Source organism: Balaenoptera physalus, assembly GCF_965194825.1.
Source record: "Balaenoptera physalus genome assembly, chromosome: 2".
Classification (NCBI taxonomy): Eukaryota; Metazoa; Chordata; class Mammalia; order Artiodactyla; family Balaenopteridae; genus Balaenoptera; species Balaenoptera physalus.
Genome location: NC_138883.1, coordinates 31,651,772 through 31,673,982, shown reverse-complemented (window position 1 = coordinate 31,673,982; position 22,211 = coordinate 31,651,772). Strand labels below are relative to the sequence as shown.

The 22,211-nt window shown below is 46.0% G+C and overlaps 1 protein-coding gene across 1 annotated transcript in view; it reads left to right on the top strand.

The window, feature by feature from the left end:
- TTC9 (tetratricopeptide repeat domain 9) overlaps positions 1-17,664 on the top strand; it is a 30,654-nt gene extending 12,990 nt beyond the window's left edge. The window contains exons 2-3 of the mRNA XM_082451895.1: positions 13,535-13,717; positions 16,063-17,664. Of these exons, the coding sequence (XP_082308021.1) occupies positions 13,535-13,717; positions 16,063-16,142 (263 nt within the window). The 3' untranslated portion in view covers positions 16,143-17,664. The remainder of the gene's footprint in view (positions 1-13,534; positions 13,718-16,062) is intronic.
- The last annotated feature ends 4,547 nt before the right edge of the window (positions 17,665-22,211 follow it).

The window sequence follows — 22,211 nt, the reverse complement described above, 5'->3', positions numbered from 1 at the left end:
AAGCCACCACCATGAGAAGCCCGCGCACTGCAATGAAGTGTAGCCCCCGCTCGCCGCAACTGGAGAAAGCCCGCGTGCAGCAATGAAGACCCAACACAGCCAAGAATAAATAAATAAATAAATGAATGAATGAATGAATGAATGAGAAACTGCTGGGTTCCAGGCAGACATGTCTCTGGCCTGAGGTTGTGCAAGCGAATAAGCCTCAGACGGTGTTTGTTCTCTGCCACTTTCCATCCTCTGCCCCAGGATTCTCTGACCCGTTCTTTGAACTGAACTAGTAGGGAAAGAACTTCAGATTCTCTCACAAGTTAGACCAGTTCAGAGTCTGAGAGCAGAGAACAAGGATGTTCCAGGAAGAGAAGATGCGTGCTGTGATCAGCTGGGTTCCCTGGGGAGCTTCACAAGCAAGAGCGTTGACTGGTGCGCTGGGGAAAGGAGGCTGTGGAGGAAGGCAAGGCCCCTGCAAGAGGGAGAAGCTGCTAAGCTGGCAGCCTCACGCCTGCTCTGCCTGTCCCCTTGTGTCTTATGCTGGCGCCAGTTTACTGAGCTGCCTTCCTCACGTCGGATGAGGAAAGCCCCTGGCCTGATCAGGTGTCCTGGGAATAAAAGCCCTAGCAGCCATGTCCCCTGGAGCCTCCTTTTAATCCCGCCTTCCAGGCACTCCTCTGCCGTAATGCCCGGGGTCCTCTCATGACCCTGGGTCTCTCCAGATTGGTGCTCCGTGAACAGCCAGTGCTTTCTGCTCAGTAAACCCTTCAGAAGCCTTTACTGCATCTCTCCTCCCAGGTTCCCCCACTGCTCTCTTTGAAGACATAATGGGCAGAAGTGATTTTTTTTTTAATAAAATCACAGTTGATGAGGGTATTCTAAAAAAAGATAATTTCTTCCCTAAAAGGAACTCTGATGCCTGTTATAACACATTCTTCACCCTGATACACACACACACACACACACACACACACACACATTTATTTTTCACAAGATTCAAGTTGTACTGCACAAACGTTCACAACTTTTTCCACCAATATTTTACACTAAAAACATTTTTCAGTGTCATTAAGTATTTTTCTACAGTATGATTTAATGTCCGTGTCATGTTCCATTATACCAATGTCCTGTTATTTATTTAACCAGTCTCCTACTGATGGATCTTTAAGTTATTTCCAATACTTTGCTAATACACACAGTGCTGCCACAGAGAGGCCACAGAGGTACTCTTTCTGCTACACGTGTGCCTGTTAACTAACATATCTGGTTACGTGGTATTTGCCCTGGTGTCATGGAAAGATGGCAGGAGAGGCAATAGGAATAGGAGAGATGTTGCTGGGGTCACAGAAGGATGGAGGGAGAGGTGATCAGAACAGGAGAGGTATTTTTTAAAGTCTAAAAAGAGAACAAGATGGCATTTTGGCTTCTGAGATTTTCCCCCATCCTGGCTCAGAATTCCTGCCAGTGGGCATGACATGTGTCCTTGGCCAGAGCCAACAAGGTAAAGACACTATCAGGCAATGGGTTTCTTCTGAATGTTTCTGGGTATATATACTCATTGTCATATTCCAGATGGCCCAACTGGCCCTTCCAAAGTCCCACTTCTAACCCAAGAAAGGGTGTTAATGAAGACAAACAGTAATCCTGTCCTACTTTCTTCCTACTACTCCACTTCTCTCTGTGTATATACCGCAATGAAGTTGATAAGAGTTGGGGGCTGTGGATGGGATAAGTTGTAAGTATGCTGCTGTAGCACCCAAGTCTGCTCCTTCCCTCATGAACAGGAGCATGTGACAGGCACCAAAAGGCTGAGCTGACCTCAGGCTTTGGCATTACAACTCTCTTGAGCAGATTTCGATACCCCTTAAAGGACTGTCAACATAAGCCTTTAGCTTATAAGATTTTTACACTGGTTTTTCACCTGAGCTCTTTCAACTGCCACGTTCACAGCCAAGTAGTGGCCAACAGAGGGTGAATAAGAAGAATATAAACTCCCTGAAGATATCAATATCTTTTGAATGCTCTCCATTTCCTTACAAAGCCCCGGCACAGGCTGTGATGAATGAATCCTCATCGAATAAGTTTACGAAGAGCCTGTACCCAGGATTGTGTGGTGATGGTGAGAGGGATGCAGCAGCCCTTGAATGCTGGGGACATCCATGTGAAGAATTTGAAGGGCAGGAAACAAAGGGCAGCTTGGGAATGGTGTAAAGAGACCTCCAAGAATAATGTTGCTAAAACAAAACAAAAGAAACACTTGGCAATGGTTATTTGAATCCAGTGTAAGCATGTGCTAGATTGGAAAAATAGAAGGTCGGAAATTAATGTGAATGGAATCAGAGGAGATTTAGCTCATGAGATAAAGCCAGACGACTCCTGGTCATGGGAACAGCATCAGCAGTGATGGGGGAACTCTATCTAGGCGCCAGGCAGGGCAGGAATGATGTGAATGAAGATACTGCCACTTGAAGGGTGCTGGCTTCCTGAGTCAGCAGGAAGTTGTCATCGCTTCTCAGTGCCTTAGACTTGGAAAAGACCTTCAGGGATCAGTGAGTCCAGGTCTCTTTACCCACCAGCTTTGCTGGAGTGGAACCAATGTAGGCTTGGGCTTAGACAGTCCTGGCTCTTTCCCTAAAACTCAAATGGCCTTAGCAAATCACTTAACTTCTATAAGCCTCACCTCTTGGAAGCAGGACTAATAAGACCTATTTTCCCAGAGTCACTGTCAAGGTCAAGTGAGTCATGAAACACTATATAAATGTTTGGTTTTGCTACTTACTGAGCATACAATATGTGTAAACCAGTATGATGTAGTTTTGCTGTGTGAGGGTTTACAGATGCCCTACAGATGCTTGTCTGGAAAGCAAAGAAGGTATGTGTCATAAATAGCTGCCATGATGGGCATGAGCTGAGTCTGTGGCTGTGAAAAATGATTTTATTCATTGGAAAACAAAAGGGCTCACTTGATGACTGTACCTGTAGATCTGGCCTCATTAGAAAAAGACCACCCTACATGTTCTGTGAAAGCATTACCATTAGGGAGGGTTGTACTATAATTCACAGGTATTAGAAAGATGGTAACTTCTCAGCAAGTTAGAAATAGAGGGAAATTACCTGATCTTGATAAAGAGCACCTACCAAAAAAACTAAAGCTAACATCATACTAAATGGTGAGAGACTGAATGCTGTCCACAACTCTTCATAGCAGCATCATTCATAATAACCAAACACTGGAAATGGCCTAGATGTCCTTCAACAGATGAACGGTCAAACAAACTCTGGTACGCCCATACCATGGAATACTACTCAGCAATGAAAAGGAATGAACTATTGGTACTTGTAACAGCTTGGATGCATCTCAAGGGGATTATCTCAAGATTATGCTAAGTGAAAAAAAAGCTAATTCTCAACAACTTCATGCTATATGATTCCATTTATGTAACACTTTGAAATGACAAAATTTTAGTAATGGAGAACAGATTAGTGGTTGTCAGGGGTGAAAAAGGAGGTGGGGATACAGGAGAGACATGGATGTAGTTATAAAAGGGCAACAGGATCCCTCCTGTGATGGAACTGTTCTGTAACTTAACTTTGGCGGTAGACAGAGGAAACCACATATGTGATAAATGGTATAGAATTAACACACACACACACAAATGAGTACAAGTAAAGCTGGAAAACCTGAATAAGATCTGCAGATTGTATCAGTGTCAATATGGTAGTCAATATATTATACTATAGTTTTATAAGATGTTATCATTGGGGGAACTGGATAAAGGGTGCAAGGGATCTCTGTATTATTTCTTACAACTGTATGTGAATCTAATATTATCTCAATAAAAATTTCAATTAAAAAATAATACTGTTGGTGTTAGTCTGGCCAGCAGCAGCTAAGATGGATGTTGTTTCAGGAAGAAACCAGAGATGTGTCATGTCAGCCCTATTAGGATCACAGCCGACTCTCAATGGAATTGGAGATGCAGGTGGTTTTAGGACTTAGAAAAGAGAAGCCTTGGTGGAAACTCTGCACTTGGTTTTGTTTGTTTGTTTTTGTCTTTGAATGCAGAGACATACAAGGGGTAGAGGGTCCCAGAGAGTTATATAGGAAGCTTCCAAATAAGATGTATACAGATAAAGTATACAAATAAAATGAGCACAGTTTGGTACCAACAGGGTCCCACAGTTGCACCTGGCAAGAAGCAGAACTCAAGCCTCAAAGCTGTCTAATGAAGGAACTGAATTAAAATTCATTATAGGCAGTTGAACATTCTAGGAGAGCACTGTGGGTAATGCTTAAGAGCGCGGTCTCAGGTGACAGATGGCTTAGAATCAAATCCCGGCCCTGATGCATATTAGCTTTGTGACCTTTGGCAAGTGACTGAACTTCCTTGGGCCTTAGTTTCCCCATCTGGAAAATGGGCAAAATACTAGAACCTACCTCATAGGCTGTTGTCCAGATTAAATGAGTTAATGCTTAGAACACTCCCTGGCCAATTCATGCTTGATCAAGGTTACCTGCTCTTACTCTTACTACCCTTCTGGGAGGATAGATGAATACTGCCTAGGGTGCAAGGCTAGATTCTCCTGAGCTCATCATGAAGCATCTCAGCGTTCTACACTGTTTCTTCATTTCCTTGGCCTGGGCTCCTATTCGCCAGTCAGAAATCTCTAATCACTAAGAAGGAAAGAACCCAAAATGTCACATGTTGACTGTCGGAGAACAGTTGTTTGCCTACATGTGCAGATTTCCCGGCTCTAGGGCATGGCTTTCTGGGACCTGTTTGCCCTTGTCGGTAATCCTGGGGCCTCCCATGGTTATCCTGGGCTCTCATGGTTTAACCAGTAGATGTTCCTGAAGAAACATACATCGAAAATGGTAGAATGTAAAGTACTAGCTCAGGTGAGACGGCCCACCTGCAGGTGCTCACTGGGGACTTTTTAAAAGTGTGGATTACAGGGACTTCCCTGGCGGTCCGGTGGATGGGACTCCACGCTTCCACTGCAGGGGGCGCAGGTTCGATCCCTGGTCGGGGAACTAAGATCCCACATGCTGTGCGGCTCAGCCAAAAAAAAATAGACTTAAGAAAAACATGTGGATTACAGGGTTTCAGAATCTCCATGTTAACTAATGATGATCAGTTAGCAAGGATGATTTAATGAGAAACACTGTGGGGTTCTCATCAGATGTCAGGGTCTGGCCCTTGGGAAACCCTGGCTTTTCTCATCCTGCTCACAAGCCTTCAAGGTAGGGAGCAGCCATAATTACCTTCATTTTTACCCACTTCAAAGCTGAACCTCTGAGAGGCGAGCTGTTTTAACCCAAGGATGCCGGGTGAACGCTGGTGCTGGGGACATTGTCTTGTATCAACTAACTCAGAGGCACTGAAACTGGCCAGCAACTTCTCCGTAAAACCATTTCCGTCTTCTCTCGAAGGCTCTTTCATGCCCTATAGAGTCAGGAACCAGGCCTATTCATTTTCCTGCCACAGCTGGCTTTTAGAGCTCCTAGCTTTCCCAAATTATTAGGACTCCAGAGGAGCCCAGCAACTTTGGGTCTGTCTGCCACCCCATCCATAAAGCTGTCAGTGAAATATCGGCAGTGGTACCCAATCATCCACTCGTGATGAGAGAAGGGCTGAGAGCAGGCGGGAGGCAGCATTCACGTCTGCAGTTTAGGGATGTAGACGGGTGGGGGGAGGGTACAACCAACTGTTGACTCAGAGGCTGTCTAGTCTATAAATGAAAAGAAAATAGTCCCAGAACCCTACCCCGTTCTTGCCCTAAGCCCCCTTTTCTGGCTGCAAAGCTGCTTTTATCATGTTCTCTGCATATACCCACCCACCCCCAACAGGAAAACACACCTTTGAGCACAGTTTTGAAAGGAAAACTGGTAAGTAAAACCAAGCATCAAACCTAGGTGTGGGAAACATTTGGGGCAAGTATGAGTTTATGTACATCCGAGACCATGAAAGGAAAAATGAGAAATCGGGGATGGGCTCTGCCCTCGCTGCACAGGTTTGGGGGTGGAGCATTTTTGCTGATCTTTGAATCAGCTCATGTCCACGGAGCATTTGCTGTGAGCCCAGCACTGCATCCAGCATTGTGGTGCACTTTCTCACTTCATCCTCAGAACAGACCGGTGAGTTCGATAGAGTTGCTGTATTTATTTCAGAGGCGAGGAAACTAGTCTTAGAGAGGGCCAGTCACTTTCTAAGGCCGCATAACTGGCCAGGGGTAGTCAGGATTAGAACCCAGGTCTGCCTTACCCCTAAATTCTTCATCTCCCTTAGAAAGTAGACATCTCTTTGTGCAAACTGGGGTTTGCCCGTCTCCTCCCAGCTGTCTTCTTTGCCCTCCCCACAACCCAGTGAAATAAAAGCAAGCCAAACATAGATTATTTCTGAAATGAAGATTCCTAGGCGTTTGGGAGGGCCCAAGGCTCTAAGTAAACAGCCACTGTCAAGGGGAAAGATCTGTGTGTTACGTGGCAAAGGCCATGCAGACGGTCACACACCCTGACCTAGTAATTGTAACCCTGGGATTATAGGTTATATTTAACATAAACAAAACCTCCATGAGTATATTTATCATAAAGTTACTTCAGTATCTAAAATGTAGAGGCAACATAAATGTCCAGAAAGAAAAAAAAAGAGAGAAATCAAGAGAGGAACGTTGTTTTCAGAATACTGAGTGTAAGCATTCGTGTACACAGAGAGGACAATCAGTACTTTTATGGAAAGGTAAAATTGGGTGGGTCATAACAGTCCTGGATATGAAGCTTAATAAGTAAAAATACCCATCATTTCACTGCACACACTACATTCCCATTGCTCTGCCACAGAAAGACCCTCTATCATTTTGCAATATATACAAACATCAAATCACCATGTTGTACACCCGAAACGACCATCATGTTATGTCAACTTTACCTCAATTTTTAAAGCTTTATTTCAATTTTATTTATTTTTTGTTATTTTTAATTTTCTTTGGCCACACCGCGTGGCATGCGGGATCTTAGTTCCCCGACCAGGGATTGAACCCGTGCCCCCTGCAGTGGAAGTGCAGATTCTTAACCACTGGACCGCTAGAGAAGTCCCTACCTCAATTTTTAAAAAAACAATCAAGATGCTAAAAAAAGAAAGAAAGAAAGACACTCTAAATTACCCTCCAAAATATATCTGACCTATTCTTGAAAATTGGCTTTAAATTAAGCTGTAGTTTCCTGCACTGTGCGTAGGATTCAAAATGGAAGTTTCCTCTGATTAACATAATACGTTGCTGGGGAAACCACATTTGACCAGTGATTTCCTAAAGAACTAGCATTTATGAGAATCAGTTTTTGTGCCCAGCGCTGTGTGGGGCATAAAACAAACATTAATTACCTCATTTTATCATCACAAGAGTTCCTACAAAATAGGTATTATTATCTTCATTTAACACATGAGAAGCAGGAGACCGAGGGAGATGAAGTAACCTGCCCAAGGGCCTGGGCTAGTGCGTGGCAGAGCTTGGATTCCAGCCTAGGACTGTATCTTCAGATCCAGCGCTGACGTGCAGCCAGAACATCCCAGAACTGGCACAACCCCATGTGCCTATTCAGTGTGTTTAGGACCTATACCAGTTGTTAAATATCCTGAACGTCACCTCTATCCTGATCCAAGCTCTTTCCACTTGACTACTATGCCAGCACCCTTTGAAATTAATTTGAAAATGGATCAAATAATTTGGTTTGGGAAAATTTCCCCCAGGAACATAATAGCCAATTCCTGGGCCCACTTCCCAAAGAAATGACCAGCAAGGTGGTCATTAGATTCCTAAGGCCACCATCATAAAGCGCCACAAACTGCATGGCTTAAAATAACAGAGAAACACTGTCTCACAGTTCTGGAGGTTAGGAGTCCAAGATGAAGGTGTTGGTAGGGTTGGTTCCTTCCGAGAGCTGTGAGGGAGAATCTGTTCCAGGCCTCTCTCCTAGCTTCTGGTAGCCTCTGGCATTTCTTGGCTTGTAGGTGGCCATCTTCTCCCTGTGTCTCTTCACATCGTCTTTTCTGTGTGTCTGACTCTGTGTCCAAATTTCTCCTTTTTATACGGACATCAGTCGTACTGAATTAGGGTCCATCCTACTGACCTCATTTTGACTTGATCACCTCTGTAAAGGCCCTCTCTCTATACGGGATCACATTCTGAGGTGTTGAGGATTAGGACTCCAACATACCTTTTTGGGCGGACACAATTCAACTCCTAACAGAGAGCACAATTCAACTCCTAACAGCGGGTTCCCCCTCCTCACTCCTGGCCCCAGATGGGTCTTTTCTTCCCTCCCATCCAGCCCAGGCTTCCCTCCCGTCCAGCAGGTAAGGGCAAATGGTAGTGAATCGGCTGTCAGAAGAAAACCAATGGCTACGTGAACTTGGTCTTCCTCCTCACATCCAGTTTCCTTTCATCTCATGCCAACAAGTGGCGTTTTGCCCGGGCTGTCACCATGCCCTGCATGCACCAGGAAAAACAGAAACAAAACAGGTGCCAGAGCCAGGAGAGCCTGACATGTTTTAGCCTGTGGTCTCGGTGTGGTTGCCTTGGGGAACATCAAACTTATGATTTCCTCTGTCTCTGTGTGTGAGTGCTTGGGGCTGTTAAAGTTGCTGATTCTCTTTCTCCTACTGCAGACTCCTCTGCGGAGCTAAGAAAGCCTGCCAAGCTCTTTTCATAAAATCATACCCTAACCACCCAAGGTTGGCAATGGAAGAGGAATCTCCACATGGGAGGAGTGATTGAGGATTTACCGCCCCAATTTTGTCCTCCAAATTTACCTTTCTCTTGTAAGTTGCACTGGCCACTACTGCTGCCACCATGTTAGGCTCAGGGAAGGCAGTTTCCCTTGTAGCACTCCTTTCCAAGTATGAATGGAAGCTTGTCCTAATTCTCCACAGCTTGGTTGATTCCAGGATGCAGCATTTATTCAAACTTGTCAGAAGACCCAGAGACCAGAAAGTTCATAATATTTCTCTGAAAAGAGCTTCTAGATATGGTGGTCTGGGAGCCCGGGCCCATCTCCACATGTCCACTTTGGACATGTCTCCCCACCGGGCATCTGCCGCTTAATAACTGCATCTTTGAAGCCAAATATATGCTCAGAGCCGAGGCCATGGACAAGAACAAGCTCCCTTTCCAGCCAGCCCGAGGCCTGCCTTCCCAAGTCCACTGTCTCCTAAGCTGGGACTGGCCAACAGTGGCAATGCTTATGCCCTGCACGGAAGATCCCGCCCCAGAGCCTTGGCTTGGGAAGACCACATCCGAACATGATCCCGTCTCTGTGCCAAAACAAATCTCCACATAGCAGAACTGTTTTAGACAAGCCCTTCAGTCGCTGCCCCACCAGTTCTGATTGTCATCTCCAGCAGAAGATGCCTTACCAAAAGTGATAGAACAGAAGTCCTTTGGAAGAGGAACCAGTGAAACAATTTCATCCTTCTATTAAGTGGAGAACATTTATATTCACAGGCTGTTAGGTGGAAACGGATGGTAGAGATTTCTCAATGAAGTGTGGGCCCCTCGTTTTTGCTGAGGCCCCGAAAGGGAAAATGATTTTCCTAATGTTGGCTAGTGGCAAAGGTGGGACGAGGAGCCAGCTCTTCTGATCCCCAGCCCAGTACTCTTTAGAATGTTGATCTGTGCTGTATCGTAGAGCACAGAGACTCGTATTTTAAACCTTATTTCAAATGGAGACCAGGTTGCTACAATGTGGAAGAAAACTCGTGGATCATCAGTGAATCCAAAAGGGCAATCTAGGATCTCCTGGGATGACGGGCTCCAAGCACATGAGAGTAACAGCAGAGGGGACATACTTCAGGGGTTCCCTAATGCTAGTCAGTTCTGACTCCTGGGTGCCGCTTGAATGAATCCCTTTCTCCTGCCTTTCTGCCTCAGCTTGAGTCAACCGAGTCACCATCATTTTATCATCCAAATCCACTCTCGCCCTAAGAATAAAGTCCCAGATCCTCAACATGAACCAGAAGGGTCTGTGTGTCCTGGTTTCATCTTGCTTCTCTAGCTTTATTCCCTTTTACCCTTCCCTTCAGTCTCTCTGCTCCAGCTGGGCTTGGCTACTCAAACCTCCTCAAATAAGCCATAATCTCTCTTTCCTTCTATCTTTCTTCCTTTCTTCCTTCCTTCCTTTCTTTCTTTTTCTTTCTTTCTCTCTCTTCCTTTCTTCCTTCCTTCTCCTTCCTCCTTTCTCTTTCTTTCTTTCTTTCCTTCTTCCTTCCTTCCTCCATCCTTCCCTCCCTCCCCCCCACCACATAGAAAGCTTTTTCTCCTTTCCACCTACATCAACTGTTCTCACACAAGGGTGATTCCCCCCGCCCCCCACCAGGGGACATTTGGCGATATCTGGAGACATTTTTTTGCTTGTCACAACTGGCATCTAGTGGGTAGAACACAAGGATGTTGCTAAACATCCTACGATGCACAGGACATACCCCTTAAAAAAAATTACCCAGCTTAAAATATTTATAGTGGGAACCTCACTGGCTGCTACCTGTGTGAGACTTGGCTCCAACAGCTGCCCCCAGAACTGAAGGGTTTCCTGTCCAAGCTTCCACGCGCCATCTCGTGTCCTCTGTTCTCAGCTGAGAGCCCTCTTCCCGTCCAGCCCTCCATCCTCAGACACTTCTGTTTGCTGACCGAAGCAGTCTAGGAAATGGATCTTTGTTTCTTTTAAAAAACAGTTTTTAAATGTCTAAAACTGGGGCCGGGGGGAAGCAAAAAGGCCTGGAAATGGGAAAGTCCTCCCCCTCACACACCATCCCCCCACCTTGGGCAAAAGAAGGATAGCAATCGATTTCCAGGACTCATTCAGTGAAAATGTCTGGAATTCCCCTGCAGATCTGGTGTGAACTGTGAGACCTGGTTGTGGACCAGGGTTCAGACCACAGGGGAGGTGGGGCCTGGCAGGTTACAGGGTGTGGAGGCCCTATTCCCAGGCAGGAACCTCATGACAGAACCCCTCCCTGTCGGCAGAGCTGTGAAATCACCAAGGCAAACTCCAGCAGCATCGGGGTGGAGCAGGGGGGCAGGGGGGCCTCCACCCCACAGCTGAGGGAAGAGAGGGCAGGGAGCTGGTGGCATCAGCTCGGCAGCGTGGACCCCTAGTGTGCCAGCAGGTCTGCGTGTCTCAGAGACCACAGCCACCCACGCCCATGCCCACGGGGTTAGCAGCCTGCTGCTTCTGTCGACTTGTTTGGTTTCCTGCCCTGTAGCGAGTGGAATGTGATGGGTCAATTTCCAGATCTGGGCTGATTCTCTGCCACTTCCTGGTTGTCATACCTCCAACTCAGCCTGCAAAAGGATGTTTTTTGTTTGGGGGTTTTTTGTTTTTTTTGTCTAAAATGCCCAATGAAAGATCTGGTCTCTTAATCAGCAGTTCACGTCCCTGGGAAGTTATTTAAGGGATCAAAACAGCTGAAGTTAGACCCCTGAAGATTAAAATCAGTGACTTGCCTCTATCCCGAGGATGGTTCTTCCAATGTGGGAGGAACCTGAGTGCAAAGGAGCAGCGCATCAGCACCCTCCCACGTCCCACCAGCCAGGTCTTGCCAGGAAGCAGCGGTTTGACCTCCTCAGTCTGTTTTCATTCACTTTGAAGAAGCAGACAGGTGCCCTTCCCCCACCCCACCCCACCCCCTTTTAAAAAATTCCTCCAGTGTGTTTGACACCCCTCTTTGCCTTTAGTCAACGCCTACTGAATGCTTGAGGGATGGAATGGAGACCGAGGTAGCTCAGCAAGGCTGGGATTAGGGTGAGGCAAGTGAGGCCCCTAGGGCACAATATGTAAGGAGGTGCTCACTCTCAAGGGTACAAACTTCCTCACCCTCGCCCTAGCCCTGGCCCTGTGACTGATCGCTGGTGAGAGAAAGCTTCAAGGGGGAGACGGTGTACTCAGAGATAACTGACTCTGGAATAGGAAGGAGCCCCACATAGGCACCTGCCAGCCTCAGCTTCCTCTTGCCTGGGACCCCCAGGTCTCTCATGCCCAGAGGTGTGCTCTGTAGAAGGCTGGTCACTAGCCCATCAGAGGCCCCTGCTCCCAGGGACTGCAGAGACAAACGTGTGGAAGAGAACTTGAGGAAAGTCAGAGGCAGTTGTCGCCACAGGATTGCAGGGGCTGCAAAGAATTATAATTACATAAAGTAACAGTATGGGTGCTTACTATGTGCCAAGCCCTGTGTCAAATACTGTGCCGTCATTTTATATAATCCCTTCAACAGCTCAGTAGGGAACTTGGGCTCTGGAGCTGGACAGTTTTGATTTAAATCTCAGCCTTGCCTCTTTCATGTTGTGTGTCCTTGGGAAGTTACTTAAACCTCTCTGGGCCTCAGCTTCCTCATCTGTAAAATGGGAATAATAGTTGGACCTTTGTTATAGTATCCCAAAGATTCTATCAGGTGAGTCAAGTAAAGCAATGAAGCAAGCATCCGGCACAAGGGAAGCACTTGACAAATATTGGCCAAGGTTAGTATTATCATTGCCTCTTGTGGCTTGTCCCTACAGTAGCCACAATGAAAGTGTCACAAACTGATGGCTTAAACAGTAGATATGTTCTGTCTCATGGTTCTGGAGGCTAGGAGTCCAAGATCAAGGTGTTGGTAGGGTTGGTTCCTTCCGAGAGCTGTGCTTCTCTCCTAGCTTCGGGTAGCCCCAGGCATTCCTTGGCTTGTAGGTGGCCGTCTTCTCCCTGTGTCTCTTCACATCATCTTTCCTGTGTGTCTGTCTTGGTGTCCAGACTTCTCATTTGTCTTAGTCTCTTTGGGCTGCTGTAACTAAAGTATTGCACACTGGTTGGCTCAAACAACAAGCACTTATTTCTCATAGTTCTAGGGGCTGGGAAGTCCAAGATCAAGACACCGCAGATCCAGTGTCTGGTGAGGGCCCGCTTCCTGGTTCATAGATGGCTGTTGTCTCACTGTGTCTTCACATAGCAGAAGGGGTGAGGGAGCTCTCTGGGGTCTCTTTTATAAGAGCACTAATCCCAGTCATAAGGGCCCCACCCTCAATACCTAGTCACCTCCCAAAGACCTCACCTCCAAATACCGTCACTCTGGGGATTAGTTTTCAACATGTGAATGTTCGGGGGGACGCAAACATTCAGTCTGTTGTACCCTTTTTATAAGGACACTGGTAAGATTGGATTAGAACCCACTCTAATGACCTCTTTTTAACTTGATTACCTTTGTAAAGACCCTATTTCCAAATAAGGTCACATTGTAAAGCACTGGGGGTTAGGACTCCAACATATCTTTTGAGGGGGGCGGGGGGCACAATTCAATCCATAATACAAGGTCAAGTAACTTGCTCAAGGTCACACAGCTTGTTGAAGATGAAACTGGATCCTAGAACCCAGGATTATTTGATGACAAACTCCATGGCATAAACCCCAGCACTCGTAAACCTTCTCTGGTCAGAGAGGAAAAACCAAAGAGAGACATTCAGAGGCTGCTGCTGCTGTGTTGATGGCACTTTCCCTTCTTTCTCCCTTCCTCTGTAGCCTGCCTGCTGCAGGCTGAGCTGGTGAACTATGAACGAGTCAAAGAGTACTGCCTCAAAGTCCTGAAGAAAGAAGGGGAGAATTTCAAGGCCCTTTACCGGTCCGGTGTGGCCTTCTACCACCTTGGAGACTATGACAAAGCACTCTACTACCTGAAAGAAGCAAGGACCCGACAGCCAACAGGTAAGGCAGCAATTGCTGTTTCCTTACCACCATCCCCCTGGGGCAGCTCCCAGGCCGCCTTATTGCCATGGTCAGATTTCCTGGCTGGCAGGGCCAGGCAGGGAGGGAAATGGCAAATGAGGGGTCAGGTGTGTGCTAGGTCCTGGAACAAGGAGAACACATAGTCCATGCCTTTGCCTGGGGTCTGGGTTCCAGGGAGTTTGGGCATCTCTTCTTTTCAAATAGAATATGGAATTCTTCATTTTTCCAACCCAGAATCCAGCCCTCTTTACTTATTCAACAAGTACATATTGCATTCTTGCTATGTGCCAAGATTTGTGCTGGGTGCCAAGGATGTAGATAAGAAGACATGGTCCCCACTTGTGAGGAGCTCACCTTCTGGTTGATGAGACAGAATACAAATGGATAATCTGGGGGCTAAGCCCAGCATCTTCCAGGAAGCGTGCTCCAGCTCCTGCAGTCAGACCCCAGTCCTTAGAGCAGGCGTTATCTGTACCATTCACTTAAATCACATCCACTAGCCCCGCCATTCATTCACATCACAGATATATATTGAGCAGGTACAATGGGCCAGGAACTCTTCTAGGTGCTGGGTAAATAGCAGGGAACAAAAAAAAGTTGCTACCTTCAAGGAGTTTATGTTATAATGGAAGAAGATGGACAGTAAACAGACAGACAAACTGATAACGTAATATTTAGTAGTAGTAAGTGCTATGAAGGAAATAAAGCAGAGTCAAAGGGTCAAGATTAAAGGGGGTGCTATTTCAGGTGGTCAGGAACACCCTCTCTGAGGAGGTATGATTTATTTATTTATTTTTAAAATTTATTTATTTATTTATTTTTGGCTGAGTTGGGTCTTCGTTGCTGCACGGGGGCTTTCTCTAGTTGCGGTGAGCGGGAGCTACTCTTCGCTGCGGTGCACGGGCTTCTCATTGAGGTGGCTTCTCTTGTTGTGGAGCACAGGCTCTAGGCGCGTGGGCTTCAGTAGTTGCCGCTCGCAGGCTCCGTAGTTGTGGCTCGCGGGCTTAGTTGCTCCGCGGCATGTGGGATCTTTGCGGACCAGGGATCAAACCCGTATCCCCTGCATTGGCAGGCGGACTCTCAACTACTGTGCCACCAGGGAACCCCTGAGGAGGTATCATTTAAACCATGACTTTGACTTGCTGTTGCCATGGTCGTTCATATGGCTGATTTTTTTTTTTAATGCAATTCTCCTTCCAAGGAGTTTTGTTAGGATGAATTTGCAAATACCCAGTATACTTTTTTTCTTTATTTTTTTAAAGAACACTAACATCTTTATTTTTATGTGTTGCTGATTTGTTTTCTGTATATAAATCGTGTTCCCCCAACTCTACTCTAAGCCACTTGAGGACCAAGAATGGGACTCATTCAACAGAATTTTCTTGAGTACCTGCCATATGCCAGTACTGTTCTGGATGCCCTGGCAGGCATTTTGGAATATTATACAGCATTCATTTCTACTTCTGGAAGTAAACATCTCAGGCAGCCTAATTCATATTTTGGTGTGTGCAGGGCTGAACAGTTGTTCTATGTCCTTCCGCACTCACTAAGTTAAGGGCTGGAACTGGGGCGAAATTCCCCAGTTTGTGGTGAAGTGGCTGCCTAACCTTACTTGTAAGAACAAAATAAGACAATGAAGCAAATTTCTTCCAAACTCTCCAACTAAAAAGCATTACAATCAACTCATATTTATTGGTCATTTGGATTAAGCCCTTTCAGACATATCTATTTTGGTCCTGACTGCAATTTTATGAGGAAGATATTATGATCCCCAGGAGAGGAAGCCTTTGGATTCAGATGCAGCAACTATGTGTGTCTCCTTGGGCATCTGACTTAATCTCTCCGGGGCCCAGTTTTAACTTTGGTCACAGTGAGGATGATGAAATGTACCTTACAGGGTTATAATGAGGGTTCAGTGAGACAATGAAGGTTAAAAACACGGCATAAAGTAGGCACTCAGAAATGGAGGTTGTTTCTTGCAGACGAGACAGGAGGCTCAGAGAAACTTCTAAGTTGCCTGAGGTTAAACTCCAGCTAACTGTGCTGACTCAGGACCACTGGGGTTTGCTGCTCCATAGAAATAAGGGGAGAAAGTCCCCTGCCTCTCCTCTCCTTGCCGTCTGTCCTCTGGGTCACAGGGACCTGTCCGCGTGGAGCAGTGAAGGAGGGGAACCACATCCTGGATGCCCTCTCAGCCATGCTGGACCTTGGCTGAGTGAGTCTGGCTTGTCCATGGTCTGCAGATACAGCTTTGGTCTGATTCTCCGTAGACCCAAGTGTTCCCCTCACCAGCTGTTCCCTAAGGTGTGTTTCTCTCCTCACAGACACCAACGTGATTCGATATATCCAGCTGACGGAGATGAAGCTCAGCCGATGCTCCCAGAGAGAGAAGGAAGCCATGTAACAAGAACACCTTTCTAGAGCCGAGCCTGACCCGGGACATCCAGGCACCCCCTGGTGGAGAGCCCTTCCGAGGCTTCTGTTCCTTTCTCCCCACTTCCTCCTCCTATTGCCCCTCAACTCTTTGTCTACTCCCAGTGTGAAAAGAAGGAGACGGGCAGATTTGGAATCTGGTGGGTTGCCCTGACAAGGGACATCCTCTTTCCAGTAGGGCAGCCGCTGGGAGAGACCTAACTTCAGCAGGAACAGCTGGAGAGGACTGTCACAGGTTGGGAACGCCACTGCAGCTTTGACTTGGGCCAGTGCTTCTGGCAGAGGCAGAGCCTGGCAGGTGAACCATCCCAAAGGCGTCAGGCACGGAGCCCACGGGCTGGACCCCTCCACAGCTTCCTGACAGACTGCAGCATCTCAAGGCAACTGTGACAAATCCAGGGATGCGACAGACACCAGAAGCGTTGGTTAAGCCAACAGAGTCTGAGAATCTGTACACTGGATTTCTGCACACACACCCGCTCCCCACCCACAAGAACCTCAGGCCCTGCCTCCCTCCCTCACGCGTTGTCTTGGTTTGTGCTTTCTCCTCTCCTACTTGGGGATCTGAGACTCTGCCAGGATTCACATGCCATCGAAGCCCACTCTCAGTGCCCTCTGGTGACCACACATACCATTCTCCCAGACTCCCAGCCAGCAGGCAGCTGTGACAGCAGAAGGGCAGGGTAGAGTGGGCCAGGGGCTGACCACATAGGGATGGGGGGAGGGAGAGATGATATCTAGGGGAAAGAGCATTGTATAGACTGGGAGACTGAACTGCGGACGAATTAAGTGTAAATAAAAATAAATTAACAGGCAGCAGTTCCTGTCATTTCTGTTGAAAGTGGCCCACTCCCTCACTTTTACTCCCTCCCACAACCCTCAATCAGAGCTGCTGGCAGCCAGGTAGGATGGGGCTTCCCCCAAAGCAATGCGCCATTTGTTCAGTGGTGTACGACGCTGGCTGCACCTTTGTGCTTTTAGAGTAGGCTGGGACTGTGGAGACTGCCCAGGGATTTGGCTATGTGGGAACTTGTAACCTCTTTTTTGATGAAATTACCTGGACTCAATATCTAGCACATAGAATGTGTTCAACAAATATTTGTTGAATGACTAAATGATGACTGCAGACTGGCTCTCCTGCCTTAAACTAATTTTATCCCAGCCTAGTCTCCTGATACCTGTGCCCTTTTTGCGATGCCATGTTGCTTCAGTCAGATAAGAGACATTTACTGAGGGCTTCTTGTTTGCCTGTCATTGTGCAGTTTGCCCTGGGACATAGGATGTAGTCCCAGTCTCCAAGGAGTTGGAGGAGTTGAAAAATAGTCATAGGAGATTATTACCAATGATACCTTTAATTTATATGATGCTTTAAGATTTTCAAAGCACTTTCATGTATTTTTTGTGTGATCCGTGAGACAATATTGTACAAATTAAAATATATACAGATGCAATAATATTAATAGTGAGCATTTATTAAATGCACTATCCTCAGATCTTTACATGTATAATCTCATTTCTTTCGTGCAATTAACCTACTATTCCCATTTGATGGATAAGAAAACTGAAAAAGAGAAAACTAGCCCAATGTTGCACGGCCGTAAGTGGCATAGCCGGGATTTGAACCGAGTCTGTCTGACTCCAGAGCTTCAGCTGTTAACTACTCTGTAGTTAGTTGCTGCCCTAAAAAGTATAATATTGGGTAGTTACAACCATTCAAAAGCAGGACAGTATGTGTGACAAACCTTGACTACATCAATGATGGTACGTGGGCTGCCTTTCGTATTTAGCCCAAGGTGAAAAATTGTCCCAAACACTTGACTCCCTAGTGGCGGAAAAGACAGCTGAGACGCAGCAGTTATTTCTGTGTATTGTTTATTCTCCTTGCTGATGGGCCAGCATGTATCCAAACAATCCACCTAGCATTCCTCACCCCATCCCCAGCTTTGGGGAAGAGTCACAATCATAGGTAGAGATTGAAACGAAACACAAAGTTAATTCTGGGTTATTTATTTAATCAGAGGCTCCAACACTGCAGGATCCAATCACTTCTGAGGGGCCCAGAAGCCAGCAGCACAGGTTATGTTCACATAGCTCCTCAAAGGCTTCCAACGGGGGCCGCAAGAAGGTGCTAGAAATATCCAGGGGCCCCCAGTTGGTTGCCTATAGCTCACCCTCTGGAGAAGGGAAAAAGGGAAAAAAGCTGTTACTGCTGCCACATTCTCCCCCACCCCTACCATGTCCTTCTCTCTGCCCTCTTCCTCCAAAATGGTTTCACATGACCCCAACTCAAAACCACCCTGCAGCACACATAGTATAAGCAAACATGCAAAACTCCCCTCTTCCTGAGGCTCCAGCCCAGAAAGTCTGTGAGTTGGCAGACTGCTTGTTAGGATCTGAAGGATGAAGATGAGGTCAGAGGTGGCGTGCAGAGCCAATTCAAACTGGCAGGGTCTTCCTTTGGTCTTCGTGCCATGAAGAAGGACTCAGAGTAACTATTCCCAACGTGGAGCAGGAGAGGGGTCTTGCCTCACCGAGTGAGCTGGGGCAGGGCTGGACAGATGGGGATGAGAAGATTGTTGCCATCCTTCCAAAGAAAAAGGTTGAAAACCAGAACTAGGTGAGGACAACCTCATGGGACTTCATAGAACAAGCGACCAGGCTTTCTGCTTGTCTGGTAATGTAGGTACACGTGCTGGGAACTCCATTCACTGTGACCCAAAGTTAAATGATCCCAAAGAAAAAAGCTGCCTGGGACTTGTTTGAGATGGTGGGACTGAACTTCCTGTGCGTTTGTCCAGAGACTTCAGAGAGCTGGTAGGCAACATCAGGTCTGTTCCCCTTAACAAACCATCAGCTTCCTTCTCCTCAACCCTCCCCCAAACAGGGACTGTTATTTAATTACACGTTCTGTTTGCAGATGTCACTGCTGAGCTATACTTGGAGCGCTCATCCTGGATCTGACCTGCTTTGCCATCTCCTGCTTGGACTTTTGTGATAGACTCTTTGGGGAAAAAAAAATTATACTTTTATTGTAATTATTATGAAAGCCTCACATGTGTATTGTAGAAATATTAGGGAAAAAAAGATAAATTCCGCCCCATAATCCTACTACCGGAGACAGATATTGTTATCCTTTTGGATGTACCTTTTGGTTTTTTTGGTATAAATGTACACATGCACATGCATTTTTTTAAACAAAGATTGGATCATACTGTACATACTCCTTAATAACTTACTTTTCAAAATGTGTATTTGTATTGTAGAATATGTAATGCATACACAGGTACAAAATTCAAGAAGTACCAAAAGATCTGGAGTCAGAAGTAAATCTCTTTCCTGCCCTGTCCGCCAGCCTCTAGTTTCTCTCCAGCTACTTGTATATCCTTTCAGAGACAGTTACGCATTTTCAAATGTGTGTATCTATTTTGTCACAAATGGTAGCACATGGGACACACTTTTTGCACCTTGTGCTACTTCACCCACTATATCACGAAGGTAACATTTTTTGCTCATCTCCCAAACTGTTTCAACAGCATCCTCATTATGTGGGTGGACCCTCATTTGGTAACCAATCTTCCAATAGTGATTATCTCATTCGTTCCCAATCTTTATTGTAAATAATATCGCAACAGGCATTCTTGTAGCTAAATTTTGCACATATCTAGGACTATTTCCTTAGGATAAAATCTGAGAAGGATATCGTTTGGCTATCTTTAAGAATTTTGATATATTTTACCAACTGCCCACCAGAGAGTTTGTACCAAAGCACTCTTCTATTTGCAGGCTTGAGAGTGCCCTGTCCCCTGCACCCTCACTACGGGTGGCTATTATCAGTTACCAAATCTTTACCAATATGATAGGAAAATAATAGTTTATCAATGTTATATGAACTCACAATTCTTTATGAGTGAATAGCATCTTCATATGCTTATTGACCATTTGTACCTCCTTCTTTGTGATTTTTCTATTTATTTGATATTGGTATGTTTATCTTTATCATCAATATGTAATTTTATTAAGAGTATTATTTTTGGCAAGAAACATTGCCAAATATGCTTTCCAAGTGCTTTGCTTTCAAATTTTGTTTATGGTGCTTTTTGACATACATAAATTCTTAATTCTGCAATTAATTTGTTCCTCTGTTGCCAGCTTCTTCTGCCTACGGTTCACCCCCTCATTTCTATCAGAGTGGCCCTTCTAAAACACAACCTGATTATGTCACTCCACAGCTTAGAAATCTTTAGTGGCTCCTCATCACTTTTAGAATAAAGGCCAAACTCAGCATAACACACAAGGTCTTTCATGTGATTTCTCCCACTGACACCTCCTGGTCCTCTTCCCAAGGTTCCCTACATTCTACTGCTGCATAGCTTCTTGTGATTCCCCGAACCCATTGTTCTTGGGTCTCTGGGCCTTTCCATGCTGTTCCCTCTGCCTGGTTGGCTATGCTTCACCCCTCCAATCCACTCTTTGCCATGCTAACTCCTATAGGACTTGTTCAAGTCATCACTGCTTGAAAGCCTTCCTTGACCCCTTAGTCTGCATTCCAAACAACATGAGTCTACCTCTGCCTAGCATTTGCTACAAATAGGAATCGGAACTTCCTATTTCTATTTGTCTGGCCCACTATCTGGATGTTCCTCAAGGCAGACACTGTGGTTTATTCATCTTTGCAGCTAGAATGCCTAGTACAATGCCTGGCACATACTAAGTGGCCAATAAACGTTGAGCATTGAACCTGGAATGAATGATGGATTCGGTGGCAAATGTTACTTGAAGTTAAGTGCAGGGCTGGACTGGATCTGGGCTTCTGAGGACTGAAGAAATCCTAGGAGACTTGGGTTAGAAGAGAAGCTACGTGCTCCAGTGCTGTGCTTTCCAAAACATCAGAATCACTTGAAGCAGCTCTTTAAAAATACATAATCTCAGGCTGTGCCTTAGATCCATTGAATCATGGGGATGATGCTTAAGATACTGTAGTTTTTTAATGTCCTGAAAAGTTTCCGCTGACCAGCCAGGTTAAGGAGCCACTGCTGAGGTATACCAGCAGACAATCAGAACATGCAGCTCCACTATTTCAAATCCTGTGATCTTTCGGCGTGGATAGATGGAGCTTTGTTTGAATACCAGCTTTGATGTCTACTAGCTGTGTGACCTTGGGGCAGTTGCTTGACTTTTCTGATCCTCATTTTCCTCACCTATACATGGCATAATGTCATATTTCTTAAAAGGCTGTTGGGAGGATTAAGAAGTACCTGTCTCCCAGCTCAGTACTTGGCACAGAGTAAGCATGGAATAAACATTCATTTCTTCCTCCCACCCTCCTCAGCCTCAGTTTCCTCATTTATAGTGTGGCTACTAATACCCGTATGTTTATCTTCTGTATTTCCCTACACTGCACTCTAGAAGAAAGTGAACTTCCAGCAGGCCCCTGGGTTACTCTCTGATCAAATAGAATGAGTATAGATACTTGGGGGTTAGGGGAGCAGAGGAAGCCCCATACTCCATCGCATGCCTTCTCCAAGCATGTCAGACTCCACAGCAATCGGTTGGAATTATTCTGATGGTTTTCAGAACCAGGTGTTTCCTAGTCACACCCAAAGATCAACACAGTTTTCTTGCTGCAGTTGCTCCCAGAGGCTAGCGGCTTCTGCGCTGCAAGGAGAAGGCGATTGTCAGGGAAGAGGATAGCCATCGCCCACTCTCCTTCCAATGCCATGGTATTCACATCCCGTGCCTCAGAGCAGGAAAGACAAAACTGGCTGCAAGGCCAAAATAGCTGATCTGCAGCTGCTTAGATTAAGGTGCCCCTGCTTCCCACTCCCAATGCCTGCACTTTCTCTTCCTGCCAGCCCAGAGCGGGTAGCACAGGCAGGGAAAATGCATTCAGTCCATCAGGCATGACAGAGTTCAAATTACCAAGTCAGCATGAAAAGTTCCCCTCTAAATGGACTGAAATTGGATTCTGTAAAAAACCACACTCAGTGAGGCCCTTGGCTATTCATATTTGCTAAGACATGGAGAAGGGGGAGAAGGCAGA